This window comes from Trachurus trachurus, assembly GCF_905171665.1.
Source record: "Trachurus trachurus genome assembly, chromosome: 12".
In the NCBI taxonomy this organism is placed as follows: domain Eukaryota; kingdom Metazoa; phylum Chordata; class Actinopteri; order Carangiformes; family Carangidae; genus Trachurus; species Trachurus trachurus.
In genome coordinates this window covers 13,392,298-13,408,546 of record NC_139908.1, presented here as the reverse complement: position 1 = coordinate 13,408,546, position 16,249 = coordinate 13,392,298, and the positions used below count along the sequence as shown (strand labels likewise).

Below are 16,249 nucleotides of genomic sequence, written 5' to 3'. Positions count from 1 at the left end.
CAGTCATCAAAATATATATAAAACAAATAGAACGTGCTCCTGTCAGTTAAAGGAGCCAAATGGGATTCCCTTTGTAATCTAGAGTAGTAATAAACTGTCATTCAAAAAGTAGGGAAGTGGAACAACGTTAATACATGAAAATGGGAAATGGGAACAGTGGTGTGTGGAGGACAAGCTTCAGACAACTATCTGTCTAACTGTAATCTACAACTGACACCTACATAAATCAATGATTGAAGAGATTTATAATTCATTAGAGTGAGAAGTCGTCCCAGTCAAAATTTGAATTTGAGAAGTTAAGTCACCCCTTGGTTGTCACTCTTCATACAATACACACACAAACATGCAATAGCACACATGCACACAAAATGTTGGGTCAAAAACTCTGAAAGCCAAAGAAAAAGAACTCATGAACGAGAAACCATGACCATAAGCGACAAATCAAAACTTCAAGTGAGAAACCAAAACTATAAGCAAAAGGAAAAAAAAAAGAATCCAATAAGGAAAGAAAACTGTAAACAATACAGTTGCAAATGAGAGTGCTGAAGTGAAGATCAGTTATCCGTTTTCTGTTGTTTAAGATAATTAAAACAGATCAATGCAACTTTACAAACTTTGCCTTTACTGTACATGTTTTTCCTATTCTTTTTCGGAAGCGTGTTAATGTGAAACATGAAAGCAGGCTACTCGGCCCTGAGCTGCATGTTTCTTTTTATTCTGAGCGATTAAAGCAGAAGATTTTTTGATGAGTCTGAGCAGACCCTCGATGTATATCATTTACTGGATCAGTGGCTCACAGGAACGAGTACGCCTGCTTATAGTTTAAACAGGGACGGAAGCCAACAGAACGTAATGGCAATACAAGTAACATGTAAGGCCAAAACAACAGATCAGAGATTAAAACTAAGTATTTATAAAAATCAGGGCAACTGATGTCATGACAGCACCCTCACTTGCACTTATGTTGTTTCTCATATACAGTTTTCTTTTCTTTGGTTTTGTTTTGTTGCTTTGCTTATGGTTTTGGTTTCTCATCTACAGCTTTGATTTGTTCTTTTTTTTTGTTTATGGTTTTGGTTTTCTCATTTATGTTTTTTTTTCCTTTCAGACTTTTTTTTCAGACTTCCTTATCATGGTGACTCAAGAAACCATCATGGCGACTTAACATCGGCAAAGTGAGTAGCCCCCCAATATTTCTCCTGTCCATTGTGTATTCATCATGATGGTTCCTTGAATCACTATGATAAGGAAACAGAACTGGACCCACAAGTGGGTAAACGCACGTTTATCAGCGCGTGACCGGATAGGTAGATGAGTGGAAGTGTGTGCTCAGACAGATGTTTTTATTTATGCTGGCTAGTTTAGATAGTAATAGATTGCTGCAACACACGCACACTCACAATAACAGAACAGCAGTCCCACCAACCCCTTTCTCCACAGGCCTGGTCCGAGTCTCTTTCTCAGAGCACGATCTTTCACTCTCTCTTTCTTTAACTCTGGTTCTTTATCTGACGTTTTTCTTCAAGGCTTCACGTAATCCCCAAAATATGTGGATTTACTGTGATTTATGTCTCTCTCTCTGCGCAGGGATGTTGTGCCACATGTTGTGTACACCTACCAAGTCCAAACCATCTCCAGCCGGGGTGAGAGTGAGCCCTCCCCACTGCTGGTGCATGAACTGGGGTCGCCTTACTGCGGGGATGGACGAATCCAGAGGTAATTTGCATCCACACACAATAAACAATCTATACCTAAATACATGCATACACCAAGCTATATAACTCCTAATGTGGATTAATTTGTTATTCATCCATGTATATGCATGTTTTAAGTGCGTATCTCTTCTATTTTAGCTCCAAAGGAGAGGAATGTGATGACATGAACTCGATGAATGGGGATGGCTGCTCCAGTCAGTGCAAGAAAGAGCCTTTCTTCAACTGTATTGGTAAGTGTTGTGAAGGATAACATCCCTCATGCCTGCAGTCGCTGGTTTATCTCTCTGCAAAGTGTGGACAGTTGGTTTGCTGTTAGTGTACCTTTGATCAAGGTATTTAACCCCTTACTTCTCAAGCAGACCCACTCCGTTGCCGTCAGTAGTAGGATGTGGTTGTAATACAGAGTGAAGGATTGCATGTGCAGGGAATGTACTGTATACAGGATTAATATGATCTGGAAAGAGTAGAGTGCAGCTCTATTTAATCTAATCTAACTAGAAATGTTATTAAAAATCTAAGGAAAACTACTAAATGAGTATTATTACATGTTGTGTCAAGCCCACTTTTAAAGGACGATAACCTGAAGAAGATTGACTGATGAAGTTCTAAACGTATTTAACTGCTGATAAAATAAAAATGACATATTAAATGACTTGTACATGCAGCATTCATTAAGTTAATGTTTGACCACCAGTTTTCTACATAACATTACATAACGTAACATAACTTTTTCTCTGTGCTATGATGTTAGTGTCTTTTTGGATTTGACTGACAGTTTTCTTGCATTATATCACAAAATAACAGGCCTGTAAAGTTTTTGATGAGAACCACAGGCGAATATTGTGAATGAACAGATTTGACATCTGGGCATCTCTTATCCAAGTACCCCATGCGTTTCTTTTCTCAAAAGACAGAATAATAAGAATGCCATTAGATATCATAATCACTTTCACCTGTGTAAAAAAAAAAAAAAAAAAAATCTGGAAATCATTTTTTTTTTTTTTTACAAGGCTGAGTGATCTTATTTTACATAGCTGAGTGACTGGCATATCCTATGTTGTTTTGTTTTATGAATAGATGGATGGTTTCCCATCCAGTTTTCCTGCTGTCTGAGAATCATTTAGCTCCCCTGTTGCGATTGTGTGTGTGCATGCGTGCGTCTGTGCATGTACAATACATGCATGCATGCACACACATATGTGAGCCTCTGTGAAGTGGCCACTTAATCCCTGTCAGATTGCTGGATGACTGCATTGGCTGTGCTGTTTTTCCACCAACTGCAGTGCTCAGGGAAGTGTGTGAGTGTGTGTGCACATTTGTGTATGTGTGTGTGTGTGTGTCCGACACTGTCTGACATAGTTGTAGTTTTGCACAGAAATCTGACACTATAATGACGGGACCTTCTGTCCATCTGTCTGTATGTGTGAGAGAGTGCCTGCTTGTCAGTGTGCTGGAGAGTGAAAGAGAGAGCTGGATGGAGAATTGACACTAAGTATACAACAGGGCCAGCGTGCTACAGTTTGGATGAGCTTTAATAGGCTATTCACACAACTGAGCCGAATTATATCTGGAATTGATGAAATCGACAAGTTCTTTTCACATGACCCTACCTGGCATTATAGGCTCATTGGCCATGTCTCAACAGGGCTTCAAGCCACAGAAAACACAGGTGCAGATAAAGCATAAAGGAAATGTAATATGATTTTCTTAAGCCATATTCACATATTCCTTCTATCACCAGAAGTGATAATTTTGGAAGGTATGAATAAATGAAACAGGTACAGTTTATTTTTCCAGCTTCCGCACCTTTCTTTTCTCTGTCTCTATCCATCTTTGGTCAACTCATCACTCTCTTTCTGCAACTGCAGAGCTCTCTCTCTTCTTCCTTTTTTTTTTTTTTTTTTTACCCTTGCACTCAATCACCTTTCCACTTTTTCCGTTATCTGTTTATTCTATCCCTGTCCAAATTCTAATACTGTAGCAATACGCATTCTCCTTTTCCATCCTTTCCCTCCTCTTCTCTCTTTAGCTCACACTCTGCTCTGTTACTCTTGCAGCTTTCACGAGCCACTGTTCGAGCTTCCTCTTGTCTCAGTCTTGCTCCCTTCGCTTCTTCTCTGCCTCTGTTCCTGCTGAGTGAGTGGCGGGAGCGTATTCTGTATGCCCCCTCAGTAGCCCCTCGTTTCACCATTGCCAGAGCACAGAACTGACTTGAGTTTTTGGCTGTGCTGGGGAGGGCTGGAATTTCGAGGAGGAGGCCCCGGCCAACTTGGCACAGAATGCCGCCTTTCCCCCTAACTGGAACCCCACCGGCTGACACTGCTTTAGCTGAGAGCTGAGAGCAATGAGGCCCAGGCAACCTCCCTGCTCTGCTCCCCTCTCCTCCAGTCCATAAGCTTCCAGTTCCAGACCTTAACTCCGGGTGGGATGTCTGGAAAAATTACTGCTGTATCTTTCTTTACCTCTTGACTTTGTCTGGTTCCCCCGCTGCACCCCCTCCGCTCTCTGTGTTTGTCTCTCGCGCTCATTTTATCGCTCTCTCCTTTTCATTCTTCCTTTTTGTGTCCTTTACTCCTGACCTTAACATATTCTCTCATCTCTGCCTCACACACTCAAGAATTTATCCTATTTTTCCCCCATGCACCTCTATCCCCTACCTTCCTCTCCTATTTTTTTTTTTATCTGTTCCTCTCCCTCTTGACCTTCCAAAATAACAGAGATAAGGTTAGAAATCGTATCCCCGAGGATCAGGGGGTATGAAAGTTCTATAAAAAAGGATGAGAGAAGGGGGGGCTGGTAGTAAAGGTTGGAGTTTGTAAAACCTCACCTGCATGGAGCTGTATAAATGAAAACATGCTAGACACGGAAGAGGATGTTGGAAGAAGAGAAGAATCTAACCAGCTGACATCCTCACTTTACTTAAAAAGTCACACATCTAATACTTTATTCTACACACTACAGTAGCTTATCTCTGTTCTCTTTTCACTTGCAGAGGAGCCCAGCATGTGCTACTACTATGATGGTGATGGAGTGTGCGAGGACTTTGAGCGAGAGACTGGTGTGAGAGACTGTGGCCTCTACACCCCCAGTGGTTTCCTGGACCAATGGGCTTCCAATGTCGAGGTCTCCCATGAGCACAAGCCCTACTGCTCTGGTGAGGTGGCTGCTGGATACCCGGCGGTTACAAAGGTAAGGCATGCACTGCATAGCATTTAATGAACATTACAGTTCCCCTCAATTAAAAAAGCATAAACATAATGTGATGTCAGCTTTCAATTTAGAGGTTAACAAGTGTTAAAATTGTCCATATGTAGACACAAAAGCAAATACTTACTATACATGCCTCAAATTTTGCACAACACTTACCAAACAACAACAACAACAACAACAACAAACAGCCTATTTTGCTGGATTACCTGTTAAACAATTTTAGAGACTTGGACATTTAATTAGATGTCTCCCATGGTGGCTGCAGAAGTTTGTTGCTCTCATTAAAGTAATGCTTATTGAAGACAAGAGAAGAAGCCATTGATTCCACCTAAGCCTGGTGGAAGCATTGATTTGTTGCTGTTGCAATGCAGAGTGGGCCTGATTGCCTCAAACATTAGGGTGAGACAGACAGACAGACAGACAGAGACACACACACACACACACTCACACACACACACACACACAGACAAAATCCTATTTATCCCCTCTACCTAATAACTAAGGCTTGTTGTTAAAGTATACTATCTTCTTTAAAGACACTATTTATTATATTATTTGTCGAGTCTCTTGATAGTTTTCAGAGTATTTGCTATTAAAACCAAATGTTGCTTACTTTGATGTTGAGAGTGACATCAATATCCATTGTTAAATATTTTATGATCACAAATATTTTAACCCTACTAAGGGGAGATGTTTTGTCGAAACATTATGAAGGCTTTTCTCCTCTTCACTGACAGTGCTGTCTGTCTCTCGGAGGCATGTGTATGATGTTGGAAGTGTGTGATGTTGGAACTGGAGCTTGTTCCCACTGCTGATGATGCATTTTACAAGGCCAATGTACTGGTTATTCTCGAACAGCTGTGGTCAGGTGCCTTGCTCAAAAACACTTTGGCAAGGACTTATGCCAGCAGAGGTGGGAGATTAACCAACAGCATCGAAAGCATTTGATATTTATATGGCACTGCTTTGGTCTGAGCAAAAAAAAAAAAGAGAAAAGGAATGTGGTCCAACTAACAACATTGCAGATGTTTTATTCTCTGAGAAGAATGAGACACCAGTGGCACATGTCCATATAACCATAAAGAAAGGATTTCTGCTGTGAAGGACACATTGTTCATACAAAAAGTACTTTTACTGTGGAGAACACACTGTTCCCCAAGGGTCATATGTGATGAGATCACCTCGTTACAAGGCCACTGACTGTACACTCTATGTGAACACACAAGTGCATGTGCATGTGTGGAAAATATGCAAACACAGGTTAACAAAACACAACGGTCTTGTCACTATCTGTCTCCCCGCCTCCCCTTTTCACACTCCCCCTTCCTCACATCACCTATCCAGGAGACTGGGGGTTGAAAAGCTCATACGCACAGTTACGTCAATAATAGTGTCTTCAAAGCCCATTCCTCTCACCAACATCAGTACATGTTGAGGCAATCACTCCGGTAACATGTGCTGCAGCAGCTTCAATGCCTTCTCCTCACCTCCAAATCATTTGAACATGTACGCACACAAACAGTCTACATACACACAAAGTCTTGCACACTGATGTGCATGTGGTAGTCCCCTGGAAAACAAAGCAAACCTAACATGGCCTCAAATGACTGACTTGAGACACTTGTTCAGGCATTGCTCCTGAGCAGTTGTGCAACTGGATACATGTGGCTATGGCGACTGTCCTGAGGGCTCTAGCCACAGATGAAGAATGCGAGGATTGGTCGTAGAGATGGAGACCAGGCAAACAGGCTTGACATCATCCATGGATCCAGTTAAAATATGACCACTTTAGAACAACATGTAAAACACCACAGTGGCTGATCAGTAGCACAACAAAGTTATTGAAGATCCGATCTGTTTTGAGGACTCTTTCGTGGTGTCAGGCCAGTTGGTATTATAATTGCTGTTTTGCTGAGAGTTGCTCTTGATGGCACCCAGGAGTCTACCCATAGATCGCCCAACGGACAGTCATTTTCAAGGAACTTGATTCCCCATCTTAGAACACTTTGTTTCAGTTTTCTCAGTTTGTGGGTGATTGTTTACGTCACGGGTTAGATTTTCCTGGGTGACCTTCAAGATTGGTTGCTGAAAAGGGATGACAAAGGCATTCGATTTGATAATAACCAAGGGATCCAAAGTCCAAGTTTCAGATCCGCATAGTTCCAAACGATGGTATACTGTTGATCTATGATCTTTATTGAGATGTTGATGCAATTTTTCTGAGCAGTGTTGTCTGCCAAAAGCACTGTGGCTTTGCTGATACAGACTCAAACATTGCCCTTGACGGGAAGTTAGAAAACTGTTGTGGTAATAGACTGCTTGGCAACTTTGAGATGACTGTCATCAATACTAAAATGGCGACTTCAGCTGGACTGCGAAGCTTGTTTTTCTGTACTCAAGGGAGACAACGCTGAATACATTACGTGTTGTGTACTCTCTACTTGACATGGAAAAAGAATCTGAACTTAACTCAAGAAGTCACTTCGTCAGAGCTTCTATACAGTACGGTATGTCGGCTTTGATGAGAACATGCAGTAACCAACTTATTGACATTAAAGCAGATATCAGCTTCACGGCCGTTTCGGCTAATGCTGCGTTCAAGGCAGGCTTTTGAAACCGTAAGTTACAGCTTCAAGTCACAACTACGACTTGGTAGCGTTCCAGGTAACCCGTAGCTCGTGTTTTTACCATCCTGTTGTCTGTGAAAGTTCCCTATAACGGCCACTCGTAACTTCCGACCCGTGAACTCGTACCAGATCGAACTGGTATGACTTCACAGGAAGGAAAAACACAAAGTACGAGTTTCTTTGAACGCACCATGAGTTAGCAGCCCCCGCCCTTGTCAGGCATCAATTGGTCCTCGTGCTACGTCACCACATTCACGCGCATCCCTTGGCTGCACACACAGCCCTTCATGCCGTTCTGCCTCCTGATTGGATAACACTTGTATCCCACAAGGAAAATTTTCTCCTCGGGTTACAGCAGAGCAGAGTGACGGAGAGACTCGTGTTTAGGCTGAAATACTTCATGTAAGTGATTGCTGACGGAAAATAGGACTATTTAGGACTTATATTAACAAAAACATTCCACTGATATCTGCTTTAAGTTTACTTAAGTCTGATTGAAACATGGTTGGATGTCGGTATGAGTATTCCCTCTGTAGTAACAGACCAATAATAACAATACTAATAAAACAATAATTACTGAGAACAAATCCAACTGACTACAGATTTATCGAGTCATTTCAAGGGAACTGGTCGTTCTGTAGAAATAGACATTTTACTGTACAGTAGTTACTTTTTTTCTTGCTCTTATCCTTCAGATTTTTCTGACAAAGTGGATAAACTGTAGCCCTTCCAGAATCTGCTGGATGGAAAAAATTGCATGTTGAGACATGGCTGGGGCTCTAATTTCATGGCTAGGCGCAGGGTGGTGCAAGGGGGGCGCAGTGATAATTTCGTCCGGCAAAACACCGTGCGCAGCGAATTTGACAATTTGGTAGACTGAGGTGCACCGATATGGGTGTGGTGGCGCAGTAGGGGAGGTGTCGACGGATTCATCTTGGTGCAGTGACAATTTCCAAAAGCTCGCCAGCTCCAACCGGGTCTACTCTCGGCGCACGACGAAGCACAGGCGGCGCAGTGGTAATTTGGCTGACCAGCGCACATGTCACAAAAACAGGCAGGTTTCCAGAATGTCAGGCACATTTAAATGCAATAAATAATCACAACAACCACTATTTAATGTAACTATCTGAATCAGCACATAAATTTGTATCTATATCAACTGTCCCGTCGCATCTAATGAGAGATCAAAGGCTGTTGGTATGCATAATGGAAACTTGACCTGAGTGAATTAACTCAGATGAAAGCGGGGACAGACTGGGACTAAAAAGCAGCTGCTGATGAGGGTGGATGACTGCATGTCGCTGTGTTGACACTACGCACTGTGCCGTTGTGATGATCCCATTTATGTATTTACTTATTAATTTATTTGCAGGTGTGCGGCCGCATCGCCACACAGCCGTAACGAAAAACTAAAAACAAACAAACTATCCTCTCTCTCTCTCTCTCTCTCTCTCTCTCTCTCTCTCTCTCTCTCTCTCTCTCTCTCTCTCTCTCAGCCAACCACAAACAGCCCCAGCACCAAATAGTGAATATATTCGGCATCTCCCATCTCAGAAAATTCAAAAGGTGCAGCCCGGGCTGCGCTGGGCTGCGCCATTCACAGAAATTGCAAGTGTGCCTGAATAGCACGCCGCACCTGCACTGCACCACGCCTGCCCATATATCTTCTCTCAATACACAAATGTTGAGAGCGTTGAGTGACCATGCATAAATAAGCTTAAGGTGACCCTTCCAGGAGCTTAGCTGCTGCTGCTGAAACGCCTCATGGGTTAAATAGTGCAGTCATTCTCTGTTTATTAACCTCTAAGGAAGTGAAATTATGACTGTGATACAAAATATGCACAGAAACATCCTTACGCTGGAGAGGATCAATGTCAGAGATAAGGGCTGTTGTTACGTCATGAGCACTCTGGACCAGGTTTTCATTAAGGATATCTCTGTACTTCACCACTGGGATAATATTGGTCAGGTGATTTGTACTCCCAGTCCCTCCAAAACATGATGCTTAGAATTAAACAGACAGTTCAAGTTTAAGTTTTCTGGCCGTTAGACCAGAAAAGCTTGAAGTCCAGACCTGAACCTCAACGCAATTATTTTTCTAGGCTGTGCCGTTTGTTTCTTCAACTTCATGGTTGTATATATACTTTATATATTTTTTTCATTTTGTTTTAATGCAATAGCAGTGGTGAGACCTCCTATGGACAGGTTTGTGCTTACCAGAGGTAAGTTTCAATGTCAGTATGTGAATGAGATAGTTTAGCTTTTCTTTTTTTAATGAATATGCAAAGACGTCCATATTTCTATTTTTAATATAGGGTTGGTATTGAGTCTATTTTAGCTCCTGGCTGCAACATAACAGAGGAGGACTGAATACTTTCTGAATGCACTGTAGAGTATCCTCTCAGTCAACCACACTCCCGAGACAATGTCATTACTGCGGCATGAAGCCAAAATGACAGTAAAGTTCTCTGCTGGAGTTGATGTCTGGTTAACCACTAGCATTCATCCCACAATATGTACCATTATTGTCCGTCTCGTGCTTGTTTGTGTGCTGGTGTGTGTGAGTGTGTGTTCGTGTGGGAGAGAGATGAATAAAGAGTGAGAGGCAAACTGAGGCCCAGAAAGAGGTTATAAGTGCATGGGGAGTGTACAAAGAAAACCAATATTAAGTGTCTAAGCAAGGTGTTGGGCCACCACAAACCACCAGAACAGATCCAGAGCCCCTTGGTTTCTCCAAATATCCTGATCTCTGCTGGATGGATGAGCTCCCTGAAAGGCATTCCCCCATTTCTCAGGTCGGAGTACAAAATGGACTAAGACCTGGAGCCTTATAATAGATTAATTAAAAAAACTTCAGAGTTAAAGGGCAACTTCGGTTATTTTCAACCTGGGACGTTTTTCTGTATATGTGAGTGATGGATAATACTTTTATTGGTCGCTGCAGTATTGAGCCGGGCAGGCAGCCTGCAGCCCAGCTAACGCTCTACCACGGGGCAAGTGGCTCCTGTCAAAGTTCGCCCTATAAAGGGGCATTTTTTTCAAACTGACAGGCTCAGATAGTTACAATGAGTGTCCGACAACATACTAGAAAGGAGAAATTATCGTATGTTTCTACCTTTAGCACGTCTCTTCTTCTTCTGACTGGCAGCAGTCATCCCCGGTCAAAGTGGTCATAGCAGACCCTGTGGTCGGCACGGCGCAGTGCATGACAGGAGTGTCAGCATCCATTTGTAGCACAGCTAACTGTTAGCCCTAACTTGCGGAAGTTCTGTGAAAGCTGCGCGAAGAGCAGCCCAACATTTTGTTGTTACAATTTGTAAATTCTCCGGTCGTCTCTCTTCACCTCAGTCAGGTAACAGTATTCCCCACCGGTGTTTTGCCGCGAGTTATTGCGAGATTTGAGAACGTGATTTCTAGCGTGGTGAGATTTGGACACAGATCACAGCAAACAGTGACCTCCAGCTAAAGGTAGAGACTATTACATTCATTTCTCCTTTCTAGTATGTTGTCGGACACTCATAACTATCTGAGCCTGTCAGCTTGAAAAAAATGCCCGTTTTTAGGGCGAACTTTGACGGGAGCCACTTGCCCGGTTGAAGAGCATTAGCTGGGCTGCAGGCTGCCTGCCCGGCTCAATACTGCAGCGACCTCAATAATTGTATTATCCATCACTCACATACACAGAAAAACATATGAAAACAGGGCCCAGGTTGAAAAAAAAACGAAGTTGCCCTTTAAGAATGGAACTACTCTCCCAAACTTTGCTGTAACACCATGTTGTCAAACACTTGAAAAACTGGATTCACAAATAAGCCAGTGCAAGTTGTAGTAATTAGTTTTATCAGAAATCAACAGCACATTGTCCTGTCTTGCTAAAAGCTCACTTCTTCCTTTGTGGTTTAATTCAATCATGCTCCAGTGTTTATGGTTCACTGGTCTTTGGTAGAGGACCAGAGATGTGCCGCCTTGATACAGAACAATGCTGAAGTGTAACTAACTCTCTGTGTGTCTGTGAGCATTTTATGTTCTGAATAAGTGTGTTGGGGGTGAGGAGAGCTGATAGTACATCATTTCCTTCTGATCTAGTAAACAAGTCCTGTATTGGCTTTGTGTATCAGTTCTGTTTGATGTGTAAAGACAGTGTTTCTGTGTGTGTGTGTGTCAGTGTGTCTGAAGGAGAGAGAGCAAAGCGGGCAGCAGTGATAGGGATCTTTGCGGATGCAAGAAAGCAACAACAGCGCAAGAAGGCACTTGAGGAGAAAGAGAGATCATGTATCTGCACGGGATCTCAAGTGCTATGCACTTTTGTTGTGTGTGTAGTATATTTCCAATGTAAAACACACAAACATAGAGTGATGTCAGGACACATTATTTATCCATTTAATGCAGTGATCAATGAACTGAATGTTATATTTTGAATGTTCATACATCAGAGCAAAGCCAATGAGAAGGATGGGCAAATGCTCCCACATTCAAACCACTGCTGAGGGAGAGTTCGGCAACATAAGAATAAATGGTGCATGGAGCCATAAACACATACTGACCATTGTACACAATGGCTTAGTAGGCTGCAGTCCACCTTAAAGAATGTAAATGTGTGCTATACATTTGCAAGGATGACACATGTTCATTTTTGGGTCAATGAATGTGAATTGAACTAAACCACAGTGGTAGCTGTGTAGGTAGAGCAGGTCGTCCACAAATCAGAAGGTCAGTGGTCATACGATTCCTATCTCCTTCAATTTGCGTGTTAGAAGATACTGAACCACAAATTACCCTTGACAGCTGTTTCATTAGTGTATGGATGTGGTGAATGAATGTGTATGTGAATGAGCGAACGCGGTTTGTGCTCTGAATGGTCTCTAGACAAGAAAAGTGCCATATAAGTGTGGTCCATTTACCACTAGCGCTGTAGTTATGTTGTTTTGTACTTGAACATACGCAAAGGGTGATTACATGATGAAACAGGGATCCGAGCCAAAAAAGAGTAAAAGAATAACATGCAGATTGAGAAAACAGAAGAGAGGTTGACATTTGCAAATTGCAATAAATATTAAAGTGCACATGGCAATCAAGTACTGTTAAACCAGGAACAATAATGAATGATATATAACGATACATTATATGATGGCTGAAATGACACAGGGAATCAGAATCATAAATGACAAATGACTGATGGGTGAACAGATGTGGTTAGTGGTTGTAATTGGAGGTACAACAATCTGGAAATTAGTTTGACCGACAGTCTTACTGCAGTCGAAAGAAAATACATCACTGAATAAAAATTATTGTGAGAGGAGAACATGGTCCAAAACCATTGGCCATTCCCACATTAAAATGTCCTCAAAATGAGCAGTTTGATCCAATCAAAATACCATATGGACACCAGAGAATGTATGAAGTTAATAAAGTTGAGACATATTAATGATCACAAAAATACCTAACTGCCAGTATAAAATTCTATCCAGGTTTAATAGCTGTGTTGTTTTTAAACTTTTTGTTCCCTATTTCAATGTCAGACTCATTACAGCATGCTGAGGAGGACCTCTCATTTAAAATGTAGGGTTACCTGTGAATACAGTAAGGCGGCTGCATCTTATTTAAAATACTCTCCTTCCTCTCTTGATCCTGCACACACACACACACAGGTACATGGTTAGAGACACACAGGCAAACACACACACTCACAGTGCCGACTCCATGCAGGATTGTAGGGCAGGTCCATAGGGGACTGAAATGTACTACTGCTGTCTTTGTGGAGCAGAACATAATGTTCCCCCACTACCACACCATGGAATATGGTGAGCCAGCTCAACTTGCTCTAGGGGGATTGGATTGGAGAACTGGCCCTAGCAACTAACCTGTACGTGTGCGTCTCTCTATGTATGTGTGTGTGTGTGTGTTTGTGCCTATGTGCTTATATACATTTATGTGTGCAGTCTGCCTGCCTGCGTGTACATGTGTGTAGATGATTTTGTGTGCAGGGAGGGGGCATGTGCATTTAAACTTTAAGATCAAACAGCAAACCAGGTGATTTCTCCAGAGAGGGCTGCTGCCCAGGCAATCTCTGATGCAACCGCTGGGCACCCCTGGAGAACACTCCCCTTAATTATACATAAGCGACAGAAGGGATAACATTTTAGTCCTCTCACGCTGCAAGAAATTGCCTATATATGAAGTTCATCCATCTCGAAATGTAAAACAAACACATGTGCAAGAGGTCAGGATTAAATAACCTCCTCTACATTCATTAATGCTTGAGAGGGGAAGGAGAGCGAGAAGAGAGGCACTGTAAAAGAAATGATTCTGACTAGTAAAAACAAGGAAACAATAACTGGCCCAGTTTTGGATACATGCATGACGTATATAGGGTACTGCAGAGTGTACATACACCTTTACACACATTTCCTCCCTGCATATACAGTATATGCAAACAAACATGCAGGCAAAGTCACATATACTGTTGCACAAGCTGAAACACACACACACACACACACATACACATACATGCCCACAAAAACAAAAGCTCATACAGTAGCCGAGCTGTTGCTTTCAGCAGTACAGGAGGGCCAGCTACTCTGGCACTGTCTCTCTCACCAAACATTCCCCCAAACCACACAGCCCTCGTCAGGCACGGTGCCAGTGACTTAAGCGTGTGGTAACATTAAAAAGAAACCTCTGGGATGGCGTTCCTTTTTCCCTTTTACTTTTCCCGTTTCAATTATTATTGTGGTTCTGCCATGTGGAAACCTCATTGTGGCTGGTGTATTTTTTTTTTCATGGCACTGATGACCCCCCCATAACATTTTCAAGCTGTTAATATGCAGGGTATTGGCCCTGTTTTATTGAGCATAGGGGGCCACTGAATGAGGGACATTTAAATTCTCCGCAGACCCATCTGTTTTCAACTTGCTGGCATTGTACACTCACCAATCCCTATACATTAGTTTGTGGTCTGTGCTCCCCTACCACCCAGTCACTACCCATGTCTGCCCTGATGAGACTGGGATAGGTAAACTGCGTAATTGCAGCCACTCACTAACTTTTACAGCCCCATTCTCAGTAAGCCATGGAAGTCGCCCATCATTAGCCCTGGACCAATGAGACGGTGAGCTTCAGTGGGTATGGGTGGGGCTGGGTGACAGGACATTACCTCACACACCAGGCGCTCACCAGCATTCCTGTAAACCATGGGATGGTGCTTGGAAACTCATACTAGTTTCTCTCTGTTGCTCTTTCTCTTTTTCTCCTCACAAATGCCTCACAGATGCTCACTCCTGCTTCCCATGCACAGGCTTCACATTTTTTATATATTTGCCTTTAACAAAAACAGAAAGAGGAATGCAAAAGAAATACCTGTTGATGCAAAAAGACAGTTTTAGGGGATGATGTGACAGGATAAATATCTTCAAAGTTATTTTCTTTGCATCTGCAGCCTGACATCACATACAATTGTACCATACCTTGTACTCTGCTGGTTTCCCCTGTTCCTGGTATACCAGAGCCTGCACTAATTGCACTGGGTGGCAACAACAACAACAAAAAAAGAAAAGAATCATTTGAGTTGTAGTGATTATGTTTACTGCTGAAGTGAATGAGTGACTGAAGGCAAGAACCATGCAGAGGATATTGGTACTTAAAACAGTGGGGTTGGAATCATTTTTGGGGAATGGGAACATGTAAATTGGTGTAGACAAGAGGAGTTGTGGGAAAGTCGGTTGACATGAGATAAATTCCAACAGTCTTAACAACAGAAATGCTCTTACAAGCCAATCCACTGATGATATCTAGCAATGACTTTTTTTCTCACATTCTGCCACATGGTACATAGCATGTGAAACATTATGTTGTCATGATGGCGTCGTCATGTCTGTCTGAGGGTACTGTAGATGAGATTACAACTCAACAGTGCATAATAGGAAGCTACAGATGAAATAGCTGCAACACCTTAACGTCCTGAGGTGGAACGCATATACAGTATTTATACCACAAGCGATTTGTCATATATTTGAAATATTTGCTAGTTAATCTATAACTGTAACTAGTTGAATTATTGACACTGCTAGGTGTGGATTTATAATCTAAGTGTAGTTTCTTGGCGTTGTCCTGTATACAATGTAAAGACAAATGAGTGTCAAGAGTCAGAAAAGGGCCGGTGTCAAGCAAAGCACTTCCTCTGGCTCCCGGGCTGTCCTCTAGTGTTTGGAGGATACAGGAAGGACCTTTGTGGGGCCTCCTAAATGTCTGAGGGCCTCAGTAGTCTTTTTGAGAACATATGGCCCATGTTTGTGTGCGTGTCAGTGAGGTTTATTGATTTGAATCCAAGATAGGACATTTTGAAAATCTGGAGGCTTTGACATCAGTAACCGAGCCAAGGTGGGTGTAACATATGTGTGTGTGTTTGTATTTGAGTCTGTGTGTGTTTGTACATGGATATGTGTTATGTGCAGGCATATCTCTGAAGGAGGTGATCTAACTTCACCCTGGCACTAAATCTCTATCACGGGGGGAAAGGCTGCAGTTTAGGTACATTATGTTATTAGAGCCATTATTATTGTCATTACTCTGTCTTTGCTAGCAGCGGAGCTCACTGTTTCCCCCTTTCTAAGTTTATGTATTATTTTACTCTCTTAATTGATGCTTTTACAGTACAGATATATTTTCAAGGTAATGACTCTGACAGTTACACTCTCTCTT

At 42.2% G+C, this 16,249-nt stretch overlaps 1 protein-coding gene across 1 annotated transcript in view; it reads left to right on the top strand.

Moving 5' to 3' along the window:
* The window catches only part of pappaa (pregnancy-associated plasma protein A, pappalysin 1a), a gene marked incomplete at its 5' end in the record, with an annotated part of 80,314 nt that overhangs the window by 29,634 nt on the left and 34,431 nt on the right, over positions 1-16,249 (top strand). Inside the window, 3 exons of the mRNA XM_083983337.1 lie at positions 1,588-1,716; positions 1,854-1,945; positions 4,708-4,904. Of these exons, the coding sequence (XP_083839463.1) occupies positions 1,588-1,716; positions 1,854-1,945; positions 4,708-4,904 (418 nt within the window). The remainder of the gene's footprint in view (positions 1-1,587; positions 1,717-1,853; positions 1,946-4,707; positions 4,905-16,249) is intronic.